Source organism: Solanum tuberosum, unplaced genomic scaffold (genome assembly GCF_000226075.1).
Source record: "Solanum tuberosum cultivar DM 1-3 516 R44 unplaced genomic scaffold, SolTub_3.0 scf00313, whole genome shotgun sequence".
NCBI lineage: Eukaryota > Viridiplantae > Streptophyta > Magnoliopsida > Solanales > Solanaceae > Solanum > Solanum tuberosum.
This window is the reverse complement of record NW_006239248.1, coordinates 366,175-385,159: the sequence shown is the minus strand read 5'-3', so window position 1 is coordinate 385,159 and position 18,985 is coordinate 366,175. Positions and strand designations below refer to the sequence as shown.

The 18,985-nt window shown below is 30.5% G+C and overlaps 2 protein-coding genes across 2 annotated transcripts in view; both read left to right on the top strand.

Annotated features, from left to right (window-relative positions):
* The window catches only part of LOC102603675 (BTB/POZ domain-containing protein At3g22104), a 3,843-nt gene extending 1,376 nt beyond the window's left edge, over positions 1-2,467 (top strand). The window contains exons 2-3 of the mRNA XM_006360487.2: positions 601-1,713; positions 1,906-2,467. Coding sequence (XP_006360549.1) covers positions 601-1,713; positions 1,906-2,352 — 1,560 coding nt within the window. The 3' untranslated portion in view covers positions 2,353-2,467. The remainder of the gene's footprint in view (positions 1-600; positions 1,714-1,905) is intronic.
* Positions 2,468-15,136: 12,669 nt separating this feature from the next.
* On the top strand, positions 15,137-16,823 carry LOC102603337 (xyloglucan endotransglucosylase/hydrolase protein 9). The gene is made up of 4 exons (XM_006360486.1): positions 15,137-15,353; positions 15,450-15,550; positions 15,911-16,104; positions 16,211-16,823. Exons 1-4 carry the CDS (start codon positions 15,194-15,196, stop codon positions 16,644-16,646), a joined length of 891 nt encoding a protein of 296 aa, XP_006360548.1. The 5' UTR covers positions 15,137-15,193; the 3' UTR covers positions 16,647-16,823.
* Positions 16,824-18,985: the final 2,162 nt, after the last annotated feature.

Genomic DNA, 18,985 nt, shown 5'->3' with positions numbered 1-18,985 from the left:
TTTTTTTTTTTTGACCCCCCCCCGCCCCTTTTTTTTTTTTTTTTTTGTATGTTTCCACTCATTTATTATTGATGATGCAAAATTGCCCTCGTTACTTTAAACAAGATCAGGTGTGTAATAGGTCATCATGATAGTTTTAATATGTAACTGATTTTTCGAGACAAGTTTAGTGGGGAATTTATGCCTTTTTCCATTATTATTATTATGAGGTTTAAATGTTCTTGGCCCAAATTTTGCTTCTTTCACATCTTTCTAGAGTGCCCAAAAAGCTTGCTCTCAAATCAACTCATTACTATGCTTTCCCTACTTTGCTGGTATATCACAAACTTTTTTTCCTCAATTTAATTTTAGTATAACGACCTGTCATCATTCTTTAGGAAATTCTTTTACATTATTCAATTAAGTTTTTGCTTTTTGTGATTTTAATTAATGCCCTTGATAATGTTCTTATATCTTAAAATATGAAAGTGATTGAATGATTACTAATGTAAGTTTATTAAATACTTAAGATGGTCCCTAAATAAGTATTGAGTATCATTCTTGGTTTGTTGAATATGCTAGTTTCGTTATTTGATTGTGTTTTGTTGTAAATTTATGCAGAAGGTTATATGTTCGTATTCAGGGAGAATAAACAAATTGATAGGAAAATCGAAACGAGGGACGCGTTATCTAAAGGTGATATTTCATGACTTTCCTGGTGGAGCTGAGAGTTTTGAGCTAATTACAAGATTTTGTTACAGCAAAGGGAAGGTTGAGATAAATTCTATTAATGTTTCAACTCTATATTGTGCTGCCTCTTATATGGAAATGGAGAAGTCTGTATCCGGGAACCAAAATCTGTTTGAACTAACTGAGAAATCGCTCGAAGACATTAGGTATTGGACTTGGTCTGAGCTTCTTGATGCTCTAAGATTGTGTCAAAATTTGATGCCTGTGGCAAGCTCTTCCGGTGTAATTGATAAATATCTGGATTCTCTTATTGGGAGGGTTGCGTCTTCGTGTGAAACCAGCCCTTGTCCGTCAACTTCTTCTGCTGACAGCTCTGGATTTCGGTTGTCATGTGATACGAAAAGTACAGAGAGCTTGAGAAATAGTGCATTTCGGGCAACATGGTGGTTTGAGGATCTTGCTTCTTTTGAGCCCTTTTTGATAGAAACTTTGGTAAAGCAAATGGTATCCAAAAACCTTGACCATGGGATTCTTAGTAAGTTCCTGTTCTATTACCAAAAATCAAGATTTTCAGCGGCCAAAACGATGGACGAGAAATGCAAGACCATGGAGACTGTTATTGAGATGCTTCATTTGCTAGATTTAAGCTGCATTTCCTTCAAAACCTTATTTGGAATGCTTCGAATTACTCTGAATTTAAAGATAAGCAAGTGCTCCAGGAACAAGTTAGAGAGCATGATTGGCTTCCAGTTGGATCAAGCGACTTTGGATAACCTCCTGCTCCCGTCACCTGTTGGATCGAGTTATTTATATGATGTAAATTTAGTTCTTAGGTTATTGAAATCATTCATCAGCAAAGGGGCATGTTGTGTTCCGTTAACTCGATTGAGGAAAGTTGCTAGCTTGATGGACTTGTACATAGCAGAAGTAGCTCCTGATCCATGCCTAAAACCTTCCAAGTTCCTTGCCCTGGTCAGGTCGCTCCCCGAGTCTGCTAGGGACTCATATGATGCAATATACCATGCCACAGTTATGTATCTCGAGGTATGCCTTTTTCGATTCTCCTTAAGAGGCCTTCAATTCATCACTTGTTTCTTTGCATTTTGATGCTTATTTAGACTGATACAAACACATTAATTCATTACTTCACATGTTCAAGATTATGGCAAATTATTTAGTCATTGTTTCGATATTTAGATGATTTGTCAAACGTTGATCATCGATGACAAATTGCAGGTCCATTCAGGGTTATCCGAAGAGGAAAAGATGAAAGTATGTAGTGGACTGAGCTACGAGAAGCTGTCATCTGAGGCTTGTAGCCACCTTGCTTGTAACAAAAAGTTCCCTTCAAAATCTGCTGGACAAGCACTCATAACTCAGCAAGTAAAGCTCAAAAGCTTACTTCAAGAAACCAATCAAGCCAGTCCATACCTCGATTCGCCTTGTAGTTTCGTGGAAACAGGAAGTCCAGGACATGAAGATCAACAAATCGTGCTATACGCAGGAAAGCTAGATCTTTCAACAGAGAATGAGAAGCTCAAAGAACATTTACAAGGCATGCAATGGAGAGTACTAGAATTGGAAAAAGCTTGTAGGAAAATGCAAAATCAAATGGCAAAGATGTTGAAATCAAGAATATCAAGCCATAATAATGCTAGATCATTACCTAGGCTATGTTCTTGATTTATTTACTTTATCAATATTTATATTTTTTGAAATGTTGTATGTAAATAGCAAAGTGTACTATAACTACTACTCTAGCTGTCCCATTTTATATGATTCACTTTTTTTATTAGTCAATTTCAAAAGTAATGATATATTTCTATATTTAGTAACAAATTTACATTAAAATGTCAGTTTTACTTTTAATGAAATGATTTACAGCCACATAATATGACACTTATTTTAGACGACAAATTTCAAAAACCTTTCTTAAAATCTGTGACAAGTCAAACCATGACATATAAAGTCGGGAGGAGGGAGTACATACTACTTTTACCCCCACCATTTACTTTTTTCTGGCTGCCAATAGTAGAATGATTAGGACTAATCAGAAAGTATTTGAGCATATAGGTATGGAAAAAGGAATTAAGAACAATTGAAAAGCTGAATTATAATTTGAGGCATAAAAGTAAAAAAAATCTGATAATTCCCTGAGATTTGTGGCAGAAGGATGATAAGGTAAAGTCACTTTCCATTTCATTCTCATAATGAGACAATGGCATGATGCTAGTTGTAAAAATTGTCTATAAAACAAGTAAAAGAATCTCTTACTACATAAAGATGAGAAGTTTCTATCAAAAAACTGAATTTTTCATATTGATATTCTTACCCAACCCCACTGCATTTGTTGGAGGGGGCAGAACAGCCAGCAAAAGGAATTTTGAAAAAAACAGACTTTTCTGAACAAAGTGTGAAAACTGGCTGTGGATATTTGTCTCATACTATGGTTGATGGTATCCATAAAGTAAGTGAGCTTACTTGATTAGACGATTAATATTGTCATGGGGTCTTTGAAAGTCTAAATATTTAACTCAGAACTTAGGTTTGTTTTCGTGTATGATTAATGAACTTCATTTTTAACGTGATAGTAAAGTCACGAAACTATTTTAATTTGTCACATTAAAGTAACTAACAACTTCTAAATTTCCCATAGTATAACATTAAATTCACCTTGATCGGTAGTTTTGTTGTTATTAGCAGGAAAGATTCAGTACTTTACTATTATAATATGTAAAATTAAATTACTTTAATGTCTATGAAAATATAATTTTATATTGTACTATATAATGGAATATAAAGTTTAGTGAGTTGGGACACTACTAAAAATAGAGTCTTTTTTCACTACAAAATAAAATACCGTATTATTTTAAAACACGTAACTTTTAACTCTTTTCTTACCCCTCCCCCTTTTTTTTTATGTATATATAGTAGATATTGAACCCCCTTCGACTATTTCGTGTGTCTATTTCTACAGATTTTGAACCCCCATATTGAAAATCCTGACTCCGTCATCCCCCTTCTTCTTTTTTCTAGTAACTCTTTCTTACCTAACTCAATTATTTTCCTTATTATATAGTTAGTCGTACAAGAACTTAGAAGAATCTTTACCGTCACGTAGTTATAATGAAGTCAACTTAGTAGTTGCCATGCAGATTAATTAAGGATTAACATTGTTAATAATTGGCATATAAACCATATAAAATCTCTGTTAAACATCTGCATCCTTATATATTTTAACTTGCTATATTTTTTTTCCTTCACACCCATTAAAAAATACATTTATTCAAAAGGTCCTTATATATATTTTTTTATTTCAATTTAATACTATTCTTTCTTTACTATATTAATCTCTTTCCACATATATTGAATAAGGTTAGTGAAAATTAATATAACTATTTTTAATCGATTATTCTTAATAAGCGCTAACTAAAATAGACATGAGGGAGTAAAAGTACTGGTAGAGTAACTTAAAATGAATTTTACTCTTTCTATTCACTTTTACTTATCCACTATTCTAAAATAGATTTTTTTTTTCCACTTTTACTTATCACTTTTACTATACCAAGAAAGGAAAATTATTTTTTCCCATGCTTTAATGTAAAATTAATTACTTATTTTTCAGATTATTTTTTCAACACCTAGTATTAAATATCAATTAATATGAATATTATGTTAAAATATTCATATTAATATGCTATTTTGGTGACGTACAAATTTCAAAGTGAACAAATAAAAATAAACAGACGTAGAGTCTAAAATCCACGACATTGTTTAATAAATTTAATTCATAGAGCGAATATTGTTACTGATAATCGTAATTTAAAATAAAACATTATTCCCTACAGAACCGACCAACAGGGTTAAGGCGTCATAAAGCCGTTATTAACATTACCTAAACTGTCATCAACCTCTTTTTAATTGACTTACCTTGGGAGATGAGTCTCACCTCTAATATTTAATCTAATTAAAAAGGTAAACATCAGATAGTACTTCGATACATAAAATCAAATATTACAGCAAAGATCAAATTAGTTAGAATCTTATAGTTAATTGAACATTTTTGTATTCCAAAATATATTCCAGCTTGAGGTTGTTATAAGGAAAAATTATGAGACTTTAAAATGTACTTCTTAGACTTTAAAAAAGAGATGATGCAAGTTGATTTATGATATTTGTGGTTTAATTATGAAGATGTTTCGTTTTGCTGGTGTTGGAAAGAATACTAAACTAATTTTTGCTAAAACAAATTACTTCGATTTTCCTCCTCATCCATGTTTGGAGGGGGTATATAGGGGTCGGGAGGGTGTTCACCCAAATTACTCGATAAAAAATTATATTATATTTATGTATATTTAAGATGAGTTTTTTTACTTTTTTTATTTTACGTATATATAGATTTTGAATTCAATCCTTAGAACATAAAACAAGAGATTGACTAAACCATTTAGGAGGTTGTAAATTTATTTTGAGATTTCAAGTTTAAATCCTAGACACCACATTGTTATTTTTCAAACTCCTAAGTGAAAATCCTATATTAGCAGTTGTATACTTAAATGTTAAGAATTAAGAAACAATACTTATTTGTGTATTCAAAATCATTTTACATGACACTATTTCATTACTAGCTAGTTCATATAGAAAAGAATGAATCATTTATAGATTTGAAAATAATTTAATTTAAATTTCTCATTTATTGTTTATCACACTCTTATTATCAAACATATGTTATATCATATTCAAAATTGATCACAAACTATAATTGTGACTTGTGAGTTGGAGATATAAATCGCTCATGGCTATAGTAACAGGAGAGTAGAGAAAAATCGGATAAATGAGCGTTCTGCCCTCCAAATGTGCGACAAGAGCACTGGATAAGAGCTTGATAAGCCAGTAGTCCAGTGAACCGGGCAAGGCATTCTAAGAAAGAGAGAGCATACATAATAAAACTGGTGTTTTAATTTCCATTGTTCCAACAACATATGTATTTGAGCAACTTTCACATATATGTTTGCATAATTGCGTTCCATAGCAAATTTTATGTTTGCTATGGAGCTTTTGATTTGTATAATTCTTAGATAAATCTAATTTTATACAAATTGTTCAGTTTTGTATAAATTCATTTATACATTATAATTTGTATAATTATAAGTGTATATGACGAAACTATATGTATTTGTATTTGTATAAACACTTTTCTCTCGCTTTATACAAACACAAACATTTTATACCGAAATGTATAAAATGGCTAATTGTATACCAAAAATGGTTAATTGTATACCAAATCAGATATATAATTATAAGTGTATATGACGAAACTATATGTATTTGTATATACACTTTTCTCTCGCTTTATACAAACACAAAACACATTTTATACCTAAATGTATAAAATGGCTAATTGTATACCAAATCAGATGGAAAAAATGGAATGTTTGCTGTGAATTACAAATAAAATAAACTATGACTATAACATTTAATTTGAATTAATAATTTGCTATTTTATACAATTTTCCCTATGTATTTCCTGGTTCAATATTTACTGTGGGCTGAAGTTACATTCAACGAACATTAGGCCCATTTCAGCTTCATTCGACATCTCCTGTGGGCCAGAACACTCTAATTATGGGCTGGCCCAAGAAGCTATATCCAACAAGATTAGGCTCATTACCAATTTCAGGGTGTGTGACTGTGTGTTGCTTGGACACTCTAGATTCCTTTTTTTATATAAAAAAAAAATTATGTATATAATAATCGTTAAAGTTGAGCTGCATTTCCTTATTGGAAATTTAGAACCTCCAAACTCATAATACTGGCTCCGCCTCTAGTGATATTGGTGCTCGATTAAATTTAGATTCGCACCAGAAAGTCCCACATTGATAAAACGCTTTCTAACACAAAGACAATTCCATATCCATGAGAATTCAACCTCGAGACCATTTAATTAAAAATAAAAAAATACTTATTATTCCACCATAACCCTGATCGATCAATAACACAATATGTGAAAATCTTTGTTACTGACGGAAGAGAGTAGTGTATTGCTGTGCATATATGGGTGCATAAAATTCAACAGCCTCACGTGCATTGTATAGATATTTGGTTTTCCATGAAAAAGCCGTCTTTTTATCACGTGTTACATTTGGGACTTTCTATGTCTTCTCAAATCTCCAAACTCTAATGCACTTATAAAGTAAAATGACTCCTTCCGTTTTTTTTTACTTGTCCTTTCTTTAACTTACATTTTGAAAAATTAAAAGAATTATGTTACTATTAAAGATCTAATTAGTTTAGCTATTGTTTTCTCTGATTTGAATTATTTGCCATGCTTTTTACAAATATTTTATGAAAATGTACTATGTACAAGCACCTCGTAGTTTATTTATGAAAGACTTGAACTCCTTTGAGTGATTGTATATTAAGGTGCTCGTCGTTGATTGTTAGAATAACACATGTTAGACGGATTTGTTTTAATTTCAAAATAAAAGAAATTTTTAGTATAAAGAATTCAGGTTAGTCCGAAGGAATTATAAATTTCGAATTATTGAATGAATATTGAGAAGCACAAATAAAAAAAGGGTTGGGTGATGGCCTGATGAGTTGTTTAGTTTGGCATTGTTAGAAATTTTATGAACAGTATTCAAACTATAAATACTAATATTTTTTTTAATTCACAACAAAATTATTAAAATCAAATATAAAATAATATGTAATTAAAAAAAAACTTAGGCCCAATTTTAAAGTAAAAAAGGCAAGCCATAAATAATATGAATAAATATGTGGGACAAGGGGAAAGAAGCTAAGCATCCAACTTCATGCACAGTCTTGCCACAGAGTTGTCACTCTCTATGGCGTCAAAGAGTATTCAAAATGTTATATACACAAACATTAAGTAACATTTGATCTATACATACAGTAATTTTCGATGAATAATGTTCGACTGACAATTTTTACATTACTATAGTTCCACCCATAATTATAGTAGTCATATTACTCCCTCTGATTATTTTTATTTTACCACTTTAAGTTTTGCACATTTCTTAATAAACAATCATATTATATGTGTTATTGACGTATACTTTTAATATAATTTGGAAAATAAGTTATTTATGTTGAAAGGTAAAACACAAATTAAAAAATTATCTTTTTATTGATATGCTAAAAGTTACTACTTCTCTCTTTTTAATTATTTGTTCACTTTTCTTTCTACTTTGTCTCTAATTACTTATTCATTTTGACGAATCAAAGAAAGGACAAATTTATTTTACCCATTATATCCTCTATTAATTACTTTGAAAAATGTAGAATTTCTTAAAAATTTTAAGTTTTTTTAATTTATCAACTTCATAATTAATATAGATAAAAGGTAAATTCAATATGTCAATTATTGATTTTTATTACTCCCTCTGTCCCAATTTATATGACTTACTTTCCTTTTAGTCAATCTAAAAAAGAATGATACATTTCTATATTAAGTAATAATTTAACTATAAAATGTCCATTTTACCCTTAGTGAAATGATTTACAGCCACACAAAATTTTTATCATTCATTTTAGATTCACTAAATTTTAAAAGTCTTTCCATTTTTCTTAAAGTTTGTGGCAAATCAAAGTACATCATATAAAATAGGACGGAGGGAGTAATAGATATGTCAATTTAAAAGTTGACTAGTAAATAAGATAGAGAGAGTAGTTATCATAGACAAGTAAAAGTAAACTTAGTACTCTCTCTGTCTAATTTATATGACTTACTTTCCTTTTTAGTCAATCTAAAAAAGAATGATACATTTCTATATTAAGTAATAATTTAACTATAAAATGTCCATTTTACCCTTAGTGAAATGATTTACAGCCACACAAATTTTTATCATTCATTTTAGATCACAAATTTTAAAAGTCTTTCTTCTTTTCTTAAATTTCGTGCCGAGTTAAAGTACCTCATGTAAAATGGAACGGAGGGAGTAATATAAACCCAATGAAAGAATGGGTCCAATAATAGAGTTACTATATGTAGTAAGTATGAGTGGTTGATGGTGCACAAGTTACTTGTTGGATTTTTACTGATTTCTGCAGAGATCGATAAGACATGTTTGACATTAAGATGTGTGCCTTCTCCTCTTTTCACATTTCTCACGTCACTTGCCTTCCTCTCTACTCTTTTCCCCAATGGACAAACTTCTTCCTTCTCCCAACCCAATTCAAGTTCCAAAATTTCATTCACCGTTTATTATTCGTATTGGAGCTCGATTATTCTGTATACGTGTCGTGTAGGGCTTTATTTGGAAAGAAGGGGGGAAGCACTTTCTATCAAAGATTTTTCTATATTCAGTGATCGAACCAGAAACTTCTACTACCTCCATCCATTTTTAATTGTCATAGTTTCCTTTTTTTAGAGTCAAACAATACTCTCTATGTCCCTAATTACTTGTCCACTTTTCCTTTTATAGTTGTCCTTAATTACTTGTCCATTTTGATAAATTAAGAAAGGACAATTTTTTCTACCTATTATTACATCGATTAACTACTTTGAAAAAGGTAGAACTTTTTGAAAAGCTTAAACTTTTATTCACCCACTTCATAATAAAGAGGGATAAAATGGTAAAATCACTATGTCAATTATTGTTTTTCTTAATAGGTGTGTCAATTCAAAAGTTGACAAGTAATGAGGGACAGAGGGAGTAGAAACTTTGAGTAACATTTTACGACGTATTTTTTATCATATTGATATGTAAAAAGTTGGAATTTATAGTACTTTTCGTATAGTTTTTGAATATATAAACTTTTTTGTGTAAAATATCGAATTAATGTAATCTAATTTAACTTTGAAAATTAATCAAATTGACTTTTGAAAAACGCAACATGACAATTAAAAGTAGACGATCGAATAGTTAAGAAAAAAAACAATCTCATCCGTTACACCATATCGGTTGACGATGAAAAATATTGAGTGTTAAATTTTGTGCATCCTAGAGAAGAGAGTAGATTTCTATAGATTCAATGACCTATCACTATTAACCACTACATTAAATTTTGTGGGTTGTCGTAGAGTAAATTTGAATACCATCGATATTGAAAAACATATATATTGATACTTTAAATTGAATTTGTATTTGAAGCACTTGTATTAGGGTTTAACTATGTCATGACACATTATATTGACTTGATGAGTTATGCGAATTCACAACAAACATGCGTGTGAAAAGGCAAAAAAAAGTAACAAAAAAATCATAAAAGCCTAAAAGTTACAAAATAAATTCCAAGTGCAATTTTTTTTCCAAATTTTTGTTTGTCTATTTAGAAGATGTGAAGTTTTTTGAGTTTCATTTTAATTTTTAAAATATATTTCCTTTTTAATAAACGAAAAACATCGCATGTAATAAGTTATTTTATTGTTTTCCTACGTCAACAACAAGTGTATTATACTTTATTTTTTTGTTAATTGAGTATGAAATTAAAATGTAATTTAATTGATGTGTCCAAATAAAATTTTGGATCAACTTTAGGTTATGTATGTGTTCAACCAAATATAAAGTTCGAAATATTCTTTCAATTATTTTTCTATTAGTAGAGAATTTTAGTAACTTAATTAGTTGATTATCTGAACTCTCACCTATTTTGTGAGCGTTCGATTTCTCACATTGTAATCCTCTCTCCCATTTCCCTAACTCCACCCCAATTTTTCGTTTTAAAAAAAATTCCACTAGAAAATGACCAAGCTAATACATTGTACTGTCCTTCAAAAAATTAAATCGTTTGAATGGTAATTATGTTACATTGAAAAGTAGTGTACCTTTTATAATGAAAACAAGTTAAGCCTTTGACAATTTGGGCATTGAATCAGAAGCCCATACACCCCCATAACAATTTGGGCATGCTCTGCCAGCAACTTTGAAGTTGACACATCACTCAATGTTATTAAGTCATATGGAGGATTAGTTATGTATAATAATGGAAATCAGAGGTCTCAAATTCGAGTTTTGGATATAGAGAAAATCATGTTGGAAGCGTCATTTTCGAATGAACCCTATACAATGTGCGATCTGAATTTAATCAGACTCTATTCGGACTCGGGACACTTTTCAAATGCCACTTCTTTTCTTGCGGTAACATTCGATTTTAACTTTACATTAAGAAGCTATTATTGTCCAGCTTCCTAACCTATATCGACACTAAATTTGGACAGCAAGGAATCGTAGCATGGAAGACATAAAACTCATTTAATAAAATAAAATATGTACTATTGTAAAAAAACCTAACCATTTCCTTTCATTTATTATTTAAAAAAAAAATATGTAGCCTAAATTATATAAGAGGACTAGAATGGACTTTGTGTCCCACTTTTTAGCTTTCTTTATGTCTTCTTAAAACCTTTCGTCAACCCATGCGCTAATTAATTAAGTTCTCTCTCCAAACAAATTACTTACTCTCTGCGTATTCATTTATAACTATCTTATTTTGATTAGATATAAAATTTTAAATTCAGTGGCGTAGCCACCCTTATGTCAGTATATATAAGTAAAATGATAAATAAATTGGCTAAATAACATATTTTGGACACTTTTGATACAATAATGTAATGTAGCTTATTGGTTCAGACGCCTTGAAAAAGTAAAAATACATACGAACTTAAAGTGTTCATGTGTTCAAATCTCACTAGTAGCAAATTTTTTTCACTTTTTAAGAAGAGCAGGTCCACTTCAGCACTTGGACACCCTTCGTGAAATTTCTCCACTAATTCTAATAAGTAAAATTTTACTTTAAATGTTGTAATATTTAATTAAAGTTATTTATGGTACAAAAATGTCATTTATAAACATATCATCTAAATTGTTGGAATTAGAAAGTTATCGAATATAGAAAAAACAAATTCATATTTGAAACATATTTATTTAGAACTAGAAATTTATCAAATATAGAAAAGGAAAAAAAGAAGGAGAAACTACGTAGTAATTAGACGTACTTCACTGCCATATATATTATTATTATTATTATTATTTATACTTTCAAAATATTAAATATCTTATCACTAATTAAGAGTTTTCTATCATATATTGAGAAAGATTCACTTAGATACAAGTATTTTTGCTACCATATACACTAAAATAGAGAGAGAGGCGAGTGAGATTTTTTTATGTATTTCAGATATATGTGAATCATACTAGATACATATATCTGGTGTGATTCGCATATGACGAGGGAAGTAAACGAGATTTGTTATGTATCCCATCTACATACAAATTCACTTGGATACAATATATTTAAAACAAATTTGACACATATCCTCAGATACATGAAACTGGACGTACTTGATTGCATCTGGACTCATCTAAATACTTTAAGTTGCAATCTTTCTCATACTAATATGATTAAAAAAAATATATATATACAATTATTAGGGATAGTTTGGTAGCTGGACTTCTTCCTTTCAACTTGATTGTCAATTTTCTAAATCAATTGAATGCCAAAAAGATTAAAGAAATAAAGTTCATAAAATACATCCATCAACTCAGTGCTCCTTTATCGAAAACCCAAAAAATAAAAAGGATAAAAAATTATTCTCTTTGTTTCAATGAAAAGAGCAATTCAATTATGAAGATTTGACACAACACCAATCAAACAGTACATTTCTTTCGGTGAACAAAGCAATTTCAATTATGGAAATTCATTTTTACCATCCAAAAAAACTTATTGATGGTAACATATCCAAAATAATATCATCTGCATCGTTTGATTCGCTGACAAAGTTATTTCTAAATAATTTATTCATCTTTTGAATGAAATAAAATAATACTAAGTTTGAAATATCAATTTATCGCGAGATAAATTATATCTTCAATTAAATAAACATAAATTTAATTTTAAGATATCTCACCTTATTCAGAAACGAAACAACCTATACAGAGGATACATTCTTTGAGAGATTCGATTAGAAATATATTACTATTACTTATTGGAAGACAACTGTTTTATCTGCAAATTGAAGTAAATAAAACATTCAACATGAGGATAATCTGGGATCTGTCTGAAGTCTCAACCAGATCTCACCTGCTACATTCCTCTTTATCATTTTGTTATTATAATTAATTCGCTGAATAACCTTTATATTTAATTACTAAACCCTAGCAAAAAAAACATTTTTTAGTGAATGCTTCTTTACTAATATGAGAATCCAGCTGTAGAATATTTCTTCGTTTTGTACTGAAAATGATACTCACCTCGTCCCAATTTATGTGTTACCTTTCATTTTTTAGTGAGTTAAATACAATGTTTGGGTTACCATTTAAATTCATAACATATAATTTTTGAACGAAGTTCGAATACTATCACATAAACAAGTTGTGTAATATGGGACACATGCATGTTGAGGCTCTAAAATGTATACTTACTAATCTAGTGTGCATTGTAGATTCAAAATTATATAAGTAGCTTTAAATAAGAAAAGCATAGTATAAAGAGAGAAAAAAAAAGATGTTAAGAGTATGATAAGTGCGCCCTGGCAAAAAGTTGCAGCTGGCACTGACATTATCACACTATACAAATTCCAAAAACAAATGCAAAGAATAAAAGCAACCAACAACCCCACAAGCTTCTTCACTATCATCAAGTACGTATAATTTCAAAAATAGATTTTTGAAAACATATGGTACGTATTCTTTGTAGTAGTAAATTTCTTGTAGATATTTGAATAAACGTCTAAACAAATGATAAAATATTTCTCACATATTCAAAAGGTTTGTGTGTGTGTTTATAAGCTCACCTTACATAAATTAGTAGATTATATCGAATATGCCGTCTATATACAGGTTCACACCAATTTGAACATGGATAACATTTCAAGTCTTATCCAGGTTAATTTGTACAATTAATGAATGTGACATATTTAAGTGAGCAACTTATCTATATAATAGACGTTTGAGAAAACACACTTTAAAATTTTAAATCGAAATTGTTTAGAAAACACTTTATAATATGTTTAGATATTCAATCGAAATATATTGCATATAATTTGAGAAACTAAATGAAATTTATTTGCAAATTTAAGAGATTAACTACATAATTGAGATTAATGATGTAACGTGGCTGCAATTGTGTTTTCAATTATATTCCACCATATGTTCCTCATTTTGTTTTCCCTCCTTCCACTCTTTCTTATTCATGGGCCAACCTTAGAAAAAAGATTGCTTCCCAATATATATAAAGTAATAAATCTTCTAACACGTTTAACTTATCGTAATATCTATGATTAGTATTTTAGTATTAATATCATATTTTCAGTAACATAATTCATTCATACTATTAAGAATCACTCTCTATTTCGAGGAAGTTATGAATTATTAATTAAGGAGTGTCGGTAGAGAGTAAGTTGGGAATAACTAATTTTGAATCAAACAAATTAATGAACTCGAATTTGAAAATTTTAAATTTTCCTTTCACCTCCAAATAATAAGCATAAGGATACAACAACTACAAACCCACTGAAATTCCACAAATTGGGATCGGGAAGGAATAGAGTACTACGCAATCTTACCATTATCTCTAGAAGGTAAATAGTTTGTTTCCACAATACCCCCCTCCCCCCTCCCAAACCCGACTCAAGCAAATAAGAGTAGTAACCAAAATAAAAACAAAACATCTAATAGCAAAAGAGTGCAGCGCATATATGCAAGACATCATAACATCAACAATAAGGTCCAGTCACCTATACACAGTAAATCACATATGATACTCAGAATCTCTACACAAATACTACAATCGAGTCGTAACCAACCAAAGATCGGAATAAGGTAGGAATAAGAACACTTCTCACCACCTATTAACATTATACGCGACGTCCATACCTTTTTATCTAAACATGTACTCAATAATCTGCAAATGCGTCATATCTTACCTTATAATCTCTCCTAAATATAAGGATATTAATCATACAAAATATAATATAGGCATAACACATAAATATGTCTTGTAACGTGAATCTAACCGATATTTATATCTTTTCAACTTTAAATGAGCACGACAAATATACACTTCAAATACGAATTAAAAGAAGTGAGCGTCTTTTTTTCACTACACGCGAATAGAATACTTAGCTTTTACAAAGGAAAAAGAATTTCCCTTTTTTAAAAAATCTGCTACAGCCAAAATTAATGACAACTGTACACTGCCATAACCCAGCTGTAATATTCCACGTGTCAATCCCTCATTAGTCAAGTACAAGTACTCATCCTTTTCTCAACAGTGACTACACCTACTGTGCTGTTCCCCACCATGGGACCAACTTTTTTTTAATTCCAGCTAAGCCAATTAGTGCTAACGGCTATAATATTTTTCATTTTTTTACCCTCTGACACATCGATTATCGTGTCCTACGTGGACAATGACGTGTAACTTAAATGTTTGTTGACGTGGCACTATGGCTTCTCATTTTTGCTATAAAATGCACTCCATTTCAACCTGCCTTTTCATCTAATCTAAACAAGAGATAAATTCATAAAACTCTGAAATTTCTTCTAAAATTAAAAAAAAAATGGTGTGTTTTAATTGGGTTTCTTTGAGTTTTGTTATGCTGTTTATGGTGGGTTTGGTTAGCTCTGCAAAATTTGAGGAACTGTATCAACCCAGTTGGGCTTTTGATCATTTGACAACTGAAGGAGAAATTCTTAGAATGAAATTAGACCATCTTTCTGGTACTTTTTTTTGAGTTTTTTTAATGGTGTATTGTTGTAAATTCAAGATTGTTTTGGTAGTTTTGCTTATTTGCTGGTTTTTATGTGTAATTTCAGGTACTGGGTTTCAATCTAAGAGCAAATATATGTTTGGGAAAGTTACTGTTCAGATTAAGCTTGTTGAAGGTGACTCTGCTGGAACTGTCACTGCATTCTATGTAAGTGTAAAATTGATCTCTTCGTCTGAGTCATTTTAGTTTATTTCATGCCAATAGAATGTATATTTTAATGACATAGTACTAGTTTTTATCTTGAATTTTTGAAATGACGACGCTGATTTTGGGAATAATTTTTTTTTTGTTGTTAAAACAACACTTATTTAGGGGCGTAATGAAATTTCTAATGACCGACAATGTTAGTAGTGTGACATTATATCAGATCTTTCAGTACATGCATTGGATCATAATTTCAAGTTCTGTGAACCATGTTAAATTGTAATAAATTAATCATTTAATTCATTTTTCTATTGGATTGAGTATATCTTATGGACTCTGTTTTTACTTGTGAATAATATGCAGATGTCATCAGATGGACCAACCCACAATGAGTTTGATTTTGAGTTTTTAGGCAATACAACAGGTGAACCATATACAGTACAGACAAATGTATATGTCAATGGTGTTGGTAACAGAGAACAAAGATTGAAGCTTTGGTTCGATCCATCGAAGGATTTCCACTCTTATTCGATCATGTGGAATCAACGTCAAGTTGTGTAAGTATCCTAATTCTTGAAATCACAAAGATTCGTTTAATTTTTCAAGAATCGAGCTTGAATGTTTGTTCTTGATTACTTAATTTTTGAATTTGTTGTAAAACAGATTCTTGGTAGATGAGACCCCTGTTCGTGTGCATTCGAATTTGGAGCACAGAGGAATCCCATACCCCAAGGATCAACCAATGGGTGTGTATAGTTCAATTTGGAATGCAGATGATTGGGCTACACAAGGCGGGCTTGTTAAGACAGATTGGTCACACGCGCCCTTTGTAGCATCCTATAAAGGATTTGAGATTAACGGTTGTGCGTGTCCAGCAACTGTTGCATCTGCCGAGAATACTCGGCGGTGCAGCAGTAATGGACAAAAGAAGTACTGGTGGGACGAACCTGTTATGTCCGAGTTGAATGTGCACCAGAGTCATCAGCTGATTTGGGTCAGGGCGAACCATATGGTTTACGACTATTGCACGGATACTGCTAGGTTCCCTGTTGCTCCTGTTGAGTGCCAGCACCACCAGCACAAGACTAATCATAACTAGGTGTGGAGGAAAATTGGGGTTCAGTCTTGTATTGTATAAAATGATTAGACAAAAGGAAAAAAATGACATGAACTCCATGTTATATATTTTTGGTGCCACTTTATCTTGTAGTATGTAAAAATTTTCATTATCTCTTTGTTTTGTTCTTTTTAATGAAGTATTTTCATTTGCATTCTACTCTTAGCCCAAATATTACTTATTGCTATTTTTATTATTATTGTTCAGTGATGAGATCAACTAAATTAACTATTGGCTCCCGTTTGGCCATAAGATATAAAATGAATCAAATATCTACTGTAGATAAAAAATTTAAATTTGATTCGAAATACATAAAAGGTGTATTTTAAATAATATTGCGGGGTGTACGGAAACATGACTAAAATCGTATTTATGTTGTCAAAATCAAGTTTATGAGGCAATTTTGCACATTTCCATGTGATAATTGTGTATAATTAATTTTATAGCATTTTATTTCTATGTTGGTCCCGCTACGAACTCACGGGCTGCATCATGTCCCCTAGTGGGGACAAGAGAAATAAAATAGGTATAAATATAAGGGTCCATGTTGAGTCAGCACAAATAGGGGTGTCACTTCAGAATTATCTTTTGAATTTTAATATAACTTTATGTGTCATTTGATATATCGCCATGAAAATTTATAATTACTAGCTTTTGCATGATAGCCTTGTTATTTTGATCCGAACACTTTTCTATTTGAGAAGATCAACGAAACTCAAATTGTGGTAGGTGAGTGTCTTGTGCTCGAGCTCTCTACTTTTGAATTGCTCAAACCTTCTCTCAAGTTGAGTCCAATTCTATTAAAGATAAAGAAGTACCTATCATTCGTCACTCGTGTTTTAGATGTTACAGCCAAGGATGGGGACATTAACTCTATTAATTAAGTTATTGAGGTTGCAAAGCAAATGAAAGATGCATTAATGTGGCTGTTGTACATCACATCGAATAGTCATTCATATTGAACACGATAAGTAATTTACTTTGAATTATTGTACCACAACCCTTCTTTTAAACAAACAAACAAACAAGGGAAAAAAAGAGAGAAGAAAATCAATTCACAAGACTTGTTAAATTACGTATACCGCTTGGGCAATTACTCTTTTGTTTATCTATGTTTGGTACGTGAAAAATGTTTTCTAAAAAAAATGTGTTTTAGGTAAACAAAATACAAGTATATTAAAAGCATATTTACATATATCATTTATATAAAATATTATGGAGGTGTGGGTGGGGGATAGAGTGTAGGTTGGTAGAAGAGATGGGGTGATCTACAAGAGTGTGGGATGAAAATGAGATATATTGGAAAGTGAAGACGACATAATGAACTTTGAACGATGCTTATGTAACTTATTTTTTTCTATTTTCATTTTGAAAGATCATTTTCTTGTATACTTTTTTTTAAAAAAAAACTTATTTTCTTATAGAAAATATCTACCAAAGAAAAATTGAATAGTTTCCCCTTAAATTTTTTCGTCAAAAATGGGAAGGAGATTACAATGTGGAGAATTGAATCCTTACCAATAAGATGAGAGTTCAGGACCTCAGGTAGTCAATCAACTGAGCGATTAAAATTTTCCTACCCTAAAAAGTGTTAATAAGTGCGATAGGTTGGTAGTGTAAGTGGTACTACCTCCGTCCACTCTTAATTGTCATACTTTCATTTTTTAGAGTCAAACGATAATAACTTTGACTAACATTTTACGATGTATTTTTTCATCATATTGATATGATAAAAAAAATGGAATTTATAGTACTTTTCTTATAGTTTTTGAATATCTAAATGTTTTGTTAAAATATTGAATTAATGTAATCTAATTTAACTTTAAAAATGAATTAAATTGATTTTTAAAAAGCACAACATGAAAATTAGAAGTGGACAAAGGGAGTATTAATAGTTTTTGTCTCGTGATGCTCATGACCTTTATGTCTCAATAATTCAATGTTATAAAGTCAATTAACCTCTGACTAGATACCCTAATGAATATATTTATCACAAATAAGACTACATGAAAGACTCCTACGTCTTGACCTAAACTTTAAAATATGTTATCCCAATATAATTATGACATTACCACCTACTTAAGGAGTCTTGATATCCACCAATACCATGCACTATGTTTAAGTGTGATACAACTATGCTCATAATTATATTCCTATATAAAATCATAAATAGGCCATTAGCTAAATTAATCATTGTTATAATGACCATCATTTTATATCCATTTTTACTATGATTAAAGAAATAAATTTTAAATATAATTTAACTTCAAAAGTTAACTCATAATTAGTCGAGAATTGATCAAGATAATATCAAAAGACCT

Excerpts from the sequence above, each read along its gene's own strand:
- LOC102603337 (XM_006360486.1), top strand. The coding sequence starts at position 15,194 with ATGGTGTGTTTTAATTGGGTTTCTTTGAGTTTTGTTATGCTGTTTATG. Across the intron at positions 15,354-15,449 it reads GAAATTAGACCATCTTTCTG|GTACTGGGTTTCAATCTAAG; the intron begins GTACTTTTTTTT and ends GTGTAATTTCAG. Across the intron at positions 15,551-15,910 it reads GAACTGTCACTGCATTCTAT|ATGTCATCAGATGGACCAAC; the intron begins GTAAGTGTAAAA and ends AATAATATGCAG.